The sequence below is a fragment of the Acanthisitta chloris genome, unplaced genomic scaffold, assembly GCF_000695815.1.
Source record: "Acanthisitta chloris isolate BGI_N310 unplaced genomic scaffold, ASM69581v1 scaffold9107, whole genome shotgun sequence".
Lineage (NCBI taxonomy): Eukaryota > Metazoa > Chordata > Aves > Passeriformes > Acanthisittidae > Acanthisitta > Acanthisitta chloris.
In genome coordinates this window covers 97,702-106,366 of record NW_008680935.1, presented here as the reverse complement: position 1 = coordinate 106,366, position 8,665 = coordinate 97,702, and the positions used below count along the sequence as shown (strand labels likewise).

Sequence of the window (8,665 nt, the reverse complement as noted above, 5' to 3'; positions counted from 1 at the left end):
ATTTTCCTTCTCTAAATCATTTTAAAACTATTTTTACATGGACTTGCATTGTGATCAAACTTCAAATCTGCCTTATTAAAATTATTTCAAATGAATAAACAAATTTGATATTTTATATGGTCCTAACTAGTTCAACCTCTATGCTTTTGTACCCTCATACTCTAAATTTGTAGTATCTCTACAGTATAAGTGAAAGATTTTTGAAATTAATAACAGAAAATAGAGAGGGGAAATCCAAGTAATAAAACCTTTTCATCTCTCTGCATCTCCAAAGAATGTGAAGATTCTTCATTTCAATATTGTGGAAATAATAAAGTCACTACTGTCAAACAAATCAGCTTGACAAAATAATTATGACATACCCATACTAACATATGCATGTTCTTGTCACTTGCTGCTTTTTCATTTCACATCACAGAATCTCAACATGCAAACATAATATTTAGTTTACCGAACAGACTTCTGACCTCTTACTCTCCCTTAATGCTTTGTCTCCTTTCTTCCAAGTGATAGTTGGCTTTGGAGAAGCTTGTGGCTTGCACTCAATGACAATTTCTTGGCCCTTCGTAACAATTATTGATTTCCCCATTTGATTTAGCGGGAAAGTGGGAGCTGAAGCTGTTAAAAAGAAGAATGTTAGCTCCACAGAGAACAATCACAGCTTCCTGTTTCATTACCTTCTAATGGAAGATTAGAATAATAGATTTGGTTTTGGGGATGGAATCTCCATTTTTATCTTGGAAGTTATTATGCCACAGGTGGAATTTTATGAAAGATTTGAAATCAGCAGCCAGGATTATATGGCAGGTCAATAACTTAATCCAATTATGGATTAATGGGAAGACTTTCACATCAGCATATTAAAATGAAATTGTTTATGAAATCCAGTAGCTTTAGAAATAAAACATTATGGTTGTTTTAGACACACTTTTCCCAAAATCTTTTGATTTCACCAAAACAAGTTGGAAGTAAATAGTTCCAAATGAAAAGAAGTTCCATAAGTAACCAAAATGTACTCTCCAGCATTAAGTCTTCTAAAAACTATTACTGTTTGAGAATTTGTATTGTTTTCCCTTTTTATATTTTTCTGAATAGTGGGAAATGAAAGTGAGAACTTCTAAATAGACAATATTTAACCATGTCCTGTTCTTAGTATTTCACTTTTCGAGAAGTCCCACACACAAGTTAATCTAATAAATTACACCAATTACTGCAGTTTCCAACAAGAAAGGACAGTTATTCTCAAGTAATCTCATTTTTTTGTGTTTTTCTTAAACTAGTTTTGCAAAACCAAAGCCTACCCCAACCACTGACCTCCCCTGTGACTGTCTCAGCTACACTTACAGGAACATATTACACTCCATTGCCTCAAATATGTAGGAATTTCCTATCATTATTTTGGCTAATTCTCATACCAAAGATATTTATATGGACAATTTATTCTGTTCTTTTCCCTTTAATAAGGCAGAAAATTAAACACAACTGCTTCTTTAGTACAATATTATGGTTGAAATTTAACAGGGGTACAATTTCACAAGTGACAAAAGAAAAGGCTAATTTTACTGCAGCAATATTGTGGCCATTTCTGATATTAAAGAACATCAAAAGAAAGTGTATAAGTACCTGACATAATAGGTATACCTATTTTATAATAGATATAAAAACAGAGCATGAGAACACTGTAGCCAAGGGATCTCTTTGCTAACCGAATCACAAGTCTCCAAGAAAAAGTGATGGAAAGAGAACAATCAATGACCTTGGCTTTTAACTTTATGGCTACAAAGAAATATTTTTAAGAATTATCAGTGGAATTCGAGTGTCGGCCAGCTAGGAAATAGCAGAAATGTACTAGATAGGTTATGCAACAAAAGAACCCAATCTTAGCTGAAATCTAGTATAATATTTCAGTAACTTCAGCTTTCTTGTTCATTTGAGTGGAAGTTTGCAAGAATGAATCTCAGGTGCAGATTTTGAAATTTGCCAAGTTTGAGCAGTGCAGACACCTCTAATCTCTGATATGGTCATTATATTGCTCTGGCAGACTATCACAAAGATGATGAGACTTTTACAAAGTCTGTCTCACCTAAGCCCATGGAAGGGCTCTTATCACTACTGTCTCATTGCATGCTACCACAGTTTGTTCTAAAGAAAACTAGTGTTGAATAGACAAGCTTCAATTTTTTCCTCATTAACTGTCCACTTCGGCTTTTGTCTAATGAATTTTTTATTGTATTCCCAGCTAACACTCTGTAGTGTATTTGCTTTAGTATAGATGATATTCACCCAAGCATGTAATTTCCAGTATTCAATCAGTATTGGAGACTTCATAGGAAATTTTTGTAGCTTTAAAACTAAATGCACAATTACCTTTCAATAAAGGACGAAGTATAAAGAATAATTAAATTTTAGCAGATTAAAATATATTTGCTTTCTCTAAGTTTCATCTCCTGCACATATGTTTGAGGGAATAAAAAATATTTTTTCATTTGTTTGAACTGAAACAACCTTATATGAGAAACAGTTACAAAATGTAACTGTCAGTTATTTATGAAAGAAAATTTTTAGTTTACAGAAGACCCTATGCTCTCTGGGGCAACAAAGGAACCACTCACATAAATAACAAGAATAAAAAGGCACCACATTTATCTGCTCTGCAAAGTTTGGACAGGCAGAAGCTATTCTTTATCACAAAAGACTAACAACAATTGTAATTAACAAAGGGGAAAAAAGGAACAGACCATTTTATTCAATGCTTACCTAAAATCTTCAACTCAGCACTGGCATAAATAGTGCCATATTTGTTTTCTGCTAAGCACTGATACATTCCAGCATCTGAGACATTCACACTGTGGATCATCAGAACACCATTAACCATCTCAGTTCTGCTCTGTAATAGAATTTAAAAAGAAAGGAAAAAAAAGAAATAAATCATTTTATAAAAGGAAAAAGGCACTGAAAAATTGTTGTGCTATTAGCTTAAGGCAAATGGACAAAACCGACCTTAATAAGTTTAAAAAACCCTGAGTAACCAATTTCCTTGGGCTTACTTTATTTCCTGTTATAGAAGGAATTACAAGAATGAAGCAGATGCAGGAGGGCAGAAAAAAGTACAAAAATATTTAAGGCATTTTTTCAGTGCAAGTTTGCTATCTCCAAGGTTTGCTTTTGTCTTCTTGCTTGTTAGTTTGCTATTACACTTACATGCTTTTAAACATGGGAACTTTAATGGGTCAAGAAGTCAGTGGTGAGTGTAACATATCTGACGATCTTCATATCTCTAGTAAATGTTTGGTTTCAGTCACAGCAAAGTCAGTGGTGAGTGTAACATATCTGATGATCTTCATATCTCTAGCAAATGTTTGGTTTCAGTCACAGAGCTGAAATGTTAATGGTGTTAATGGTGGAGCAAAAAGTAAGAATGTGGAGTTTAAATGCATAAGCCATACCTAAACTTTTTTTGATTTCAAGTGGACCAGGAGCTCCTTCAGGATCAAAATCTAAACAGCACAGAATGTTTTCATAAAAGTAGATATGAAAGATGGCTTGCATAAGCAAGAATGAACGGGTCTAACACCTCCATCATTACTGCAAATTTCTTATTTGTAAGGCCCACTAGTAGAAAATGATTACCACAGCTGAAAGAGAAGGGATATTAATAGCTGTTCATGGAAATGTGTACTTCATGGAGCTGTATTTTGAATAATTTGAACTGCTATAAAACTTCTCTAAGTTTTGTTATAAAAGTTGTAGGTTAAATAAATTGTCTGGGAATGCAGAGGAAACTGCTAAAAGTTCTCTGTGTTGTAAGCCCCCAACCAGTTCAAACTAAAATTTAATTTGAAATTTCAGAGTCTGGTGGAACTAATGGTTTGGAAAATCAGAGAATCAAAAAGTACAGATATTTAAATTGCTTCAATTTCAGGAAAAATAGCTCTATCTAAAAATGCAGAAATGGATAAAGTAAAACCATATAACCTTATTTTCAATGCCTCACAGCTTCAAAAGTAAACTGTGTTTATGTTTCCTTTCTCACTGTTTGCATAATTGGTTGATGTTCACAGATAGAAGTGACATTCACTGAAAAGAAAGACATTACATCTTTTATATTCATAAATCTATTCTGTGAATTCATTTACAAGTGGAGACATTTTCTCCCAGAATTGAACAGCTTTATTTTAATCTGGAAAAACATACGAAATAAATTTACAGAACTTTTCTTTGCTCTAATTAAGTTGAGACTATAAAAATGAAAAGGTGTTAGGCAAAAACCCACATGACGTGGACTGATGTTTTGGTGATTCAGTGAAACAAAAAAAATGAAGTGAAATAAAAGGCAGACTAGACCAGAAGTGGTCTTTTAAAAGGAAAAGAGAATTTGATTCATGTCTAATTCCAAAATATATCAGGTGACTGCAGTTTAACACCTTACATTCTAGGAGTCTTACATGGAGAATTTTAATGGTTTTGATGGTGAGGTCTGTTAATTGCACAGAATAAATGGAGTCGAAATTGTAATAGTCATTGTACTTTTTACATTAGTGTACTAGTGATTTGAAGAGTATGATTATTTAAAAAAATATATAGTAAATAACATAACAAGATTGAGGGAAGAAGAAACCTGTTTCAACTCATGCAACACTTCTATGAGTTATTACTATCTTTTTATACAGAAAGCAAAATAGATATGAATAGCATGATACCACTATCTAAAAGAATAAAAATAATTAAACATACTGGAGGTTGTTTGGATGTACACTATAGTACAGACACATCTCAGAAGGTCCTGTCTCCCAAATATTTCTGAACTACAGATGATTACTACTAATGAATAAAGTTTTACATGGCTTGAGATGGTTCATAGGGCACATGCATAGAAAATATGCCTATATACTGTATGCTAACTCTTAAGAATCTAACACAGAGAACAGCAATTTCTGAAGTACTTTTCAGTACTTTCTTTAACTGACTTTATCTGAATGAAAAGAGTATCATGCAACATACTGGTGACTCCTAGTCTAATGTACCTGTGGTCGGAGAGGAACTCCATTTTTCAGCCAACGATATGTGGGCCTTGGTTTTCCAGTGGCTTTACATTCCCATCGGAGCTGATCTCCACTGTCTAATTGTGTATCATTAAGTTTGTCCACCCACTGGGGGAAGGCTGCAAGAAAAAAAGCCATATTACAGTCATAGCATATAAACTCGTAAGTCTCTGGCTAATATGCAACGACCTAATCTAGTAAAGCTCTTAAACTAAATTGGCCTTTGCAAAGCTAAGCTTACTCTCTGAACAAAGCATCTTTAAACAAATAACTGAAACCAAAGAGACAGTAATAAAATTAACCAAACTCCATAACTTTAAAGGAAATGCTGTAATGGCACCAGGTAGTGAGCAGTAGCATGAACAAGAATAGAAATATATCTGATTTCATAAAGTCCAGTGGATTAAATTGCAGTAGTATATATTAATGCATTCGGTATTCCTGAATTTAAGAGAAATGTTTGGTAGTCACAATAGAACATTTAGTATTTTACAAGACCTAAGCTATTTAAGTTGTGTTAAGGAGGTCAGTTGTCATAGACTCTGTTTCATGCGGTTGTCGCAGAAAACTAGGAGATTATTATTTATTCAGCTAGGAATCACTGGGAATTTGTTAAGGTATTTCCACATATTGTTATTAAAGTGCCTTGAGTTTAACTCATATTTCAAGGGAGAAAATGCTTTTAATATATTTAAGCAGAGAACCCATGAGATTTCCAGCATTCATAAGGAATATAAATTGCACAGTAAATCAATGCTAAAACAGTCTTTTCTTAGAGGTAGACAGTTGATAGGTGCATATGTGATCATTAGTACCTAAATTTCACGCAATAATCTGTTAAAAAGCAGGGAATATTTTTCGCAGAGAAGTAGATCTTTAATGCAGCAGTCAATCACATATCTATATCTAGGCTCTTATAATTTGGAAAACAATATATGACTCAGTAAGGAGCTGAACAAAGAACTGAACATTCATATGCAGAAATAAAAATGTATGCTGAAACGCCAACTTTTGTGTTGTCATACTGTAGCTATATCATTTTGTTTAGCACAGAGTATGTTAGATGAAAATTAATCAATGGTATTAAATGTTGGTTTGTTTAGGTTTTGTTTGTTTGGGTTTTTGGGGGAGGTTTTTTTGGTTTTTTGGGGTTTTTTTTTTCCCAAACAGTAGAGAATAAGTAGTTAAAAAGCCTCCATTGCTAAAGGGATGTAAAATTCTTCTGCTTGGTAAGAACAGAATTCCAGATCTATCACAACAAGTCTCTGCTTCAAAAGACAGATAATTGATAACATACTTAAACATGGAGAATTGAGCTTAAAAATAAATCTTTGGATCTAGCTGGCATTTGACAGGTCACCAATCAAAGACGTGAGAAGATATGAAAAAGCATGACAGGTGACTAACTGCTTCTAGCTTACATCTCATGCATGGATGATAAAGAAAGTGAATGAGGTGTCTATCATTCCTTAAGCAGGACATAGTCTGCTTCTCAGTACCTGACTAGACAGTTGTCAGAAGCTAGAAACGTGTTAGGAGCTGGAAACATATCAGAAGAAGAATCACTCATTTCCTTTTTGGTGGAGGAAAACAGAGAGATTGACTCAATCTCACTCTCAAACCCAAGACCAAAAACCTCATTCTTTATTCTTCTTATTACAGTCAAGGCAATGCATTAAATTCTCTGTATGTGTTCTGCTGTGCTGAATCACATGATTCTTAAGCTATAACAAAGGGTCCCACAAAATACTCAGAAAGAAAGAGTTTGCAGAGTCCCTGCTCACTTGTTGCCTACTAATTGTCCTAAAAATATAATTCAATTGCATTATGTAGTTGATCCCGTTCTCTTTTTGAGTGCTTCTGTATGCACAAAGGATGCATGCTGAGAATTAATTGTTTCCTTTGAAATTGAGTGCATTAATATGGTTCTGGAAGATGTGACAGTTAAATGTGTAACTAAAAAGTCATAAAAGACAGCCAGTGATACCATAAAATCATGCAGTTTCAAAGAGGCACTACACTGTTCCTATTTATATTTAATTCTCTTTATTATTCTGCTTTTCTGTAAATTCTACTTTGACCCAAAGTACATTTAGTTTCATTTTTCCGTGTTGCTCATTTGAACTCATGATGAACCAGAGCATCCAGAATCAGTGTATGCATGTTTTCACACCAGACAAAACTGTGTCCACAGCCCTGGCTGAAGAGTTGTCCTCTTCAGTATTGCCATTCTCAACTCTTTGTCTGTGGCTGTCTTGATAGCACAGTCATGGCACAAGTTTTCTTACAAAACTACACACGTCCAAATCACAGTGGTACGACCGAAAGGTATGAACAGCCTTTTTCATCAGTTAAGGTGCTTCTACTCTAAATTTTCTCCTTGTAGACTAAATGGCCTTTGGAGTAATAATTTCCAAGCTGTTGAACTTGCCGTCAGCAAAGGCAATGACTCCGATTCCTACCCCTTTGAGAACAAGACAGCAAAGCAATAGGTAGATGTAGCTGGAATAGAGCTAAAAGCATGATTGAGAGGCATACTTTCATCACTTCTTATGTTCTGTTTTTCTCTCTATGTCCTTACTTTTTCACAGAGAATTCCCTGTCGGCACATTAGCAAGGGTCACTTTCCATAAAATCATAACACTTGTTCTTAAGTCTTATTAATAGATTAAAAATTCAAGCATTTAACTTGATGCACAACCTCTGACTCAACGTACTGGTTTTGGTTGGGCTTTTTTAAACAAAAATGTGTTAACATCAGCCTGATATACACATCTGCAAAGAAAACATTTCATAATTGCACTTTATTTCAATTAGAAAATATAAATTTTAAGAAGCATTTAAACAGATTTCAAAAGTAACAAATGCTTTTTTACTTTTTCACACACATCTTGGGGAAAAATAGTTATCAGCCTGGATTTTATCTGTCCAGTGAAGAGTTTTGGGGTGCCTGTAAGAATAGAAGGATGTGTTTTATTGTTCAGCAGTCTTTTTGGGTATTGTGCCAGAGCTTTATACAGTGCATCCAAGATTTTAAAATCACCATCCAATCCCTGATTTATTCTATGCTGCATTTATGCACCTGTTTATTCAAGGATGTCAAAATGTTTTACAAACATAAACTGGCAATAAATCTGGAAGCTGACAGGCCAATTTTTATATCCTCTGTGCAAAATGAAATTAAGGTGCAGAAAATTCAGACTACTTTCTCAAATTTTTAAGCAGCTTCTTTCCTGAGAGAAAATTAAGGGCAAAATTTTGCATAGACAAATGACTCCAAATAGTGTCCTAAAATATGAATGAGTACAGAGTTTGGGGTGAAAAAACATTTTCCTGTATATGAGATCAATTGGAAAGAGTAAAGTAGGAGAAGAATAGTGAGAAAGACAAGTGAGAAAGACAAGATAGAAAATTTAAACTGAATGCACATTTTTGACCACAAATTCGCTTCTCTAGCCAGTTTCACTGCATGGGACTAGCCTATAGTGGCACCAGTGTATTTTTTCCATACAATTTTTATAAGAAAGTAATTAAAATAGTTCTAAAAATCGGTATGGTCTGTTACACTGCATTATAGAATTTTCCTGCCTTTAGCTACTTGTTCCACTCTTTTGGCAAGCTTC

General features: G+C 34.0%; 1 protein-coding gene across 1 annotated transcript in view; it reads right to left on the bottom strand.

Annotated features, from left to right (window-relative positions):
- Positions 1–451: 451 nt before the first annotated feature.
- The window catches only part of LOC103805269 (contactin-5-like), a gene marked incomplete at both ends in the record, with an annotated part of 101,710 nt that continues 93,496 nt past the window's right edge, over positions 452–8,665 (bottom strand). Inside the window, 3 exons of the mRNA XM_009077909.1 lie at positions 452–618; positions 2,758–2,887; positions 5,025–5,161. Of these exons, the coding sequence (XP_009076157.1) occupies positions 452–618; positions 2,758–2,887; positions 5,025–5,161 (434 nt within the window). The remainder of the gene's footprint in view (positions 619–2,757; positions 2,888–5,024; positions 5,162–8,665) is intronic.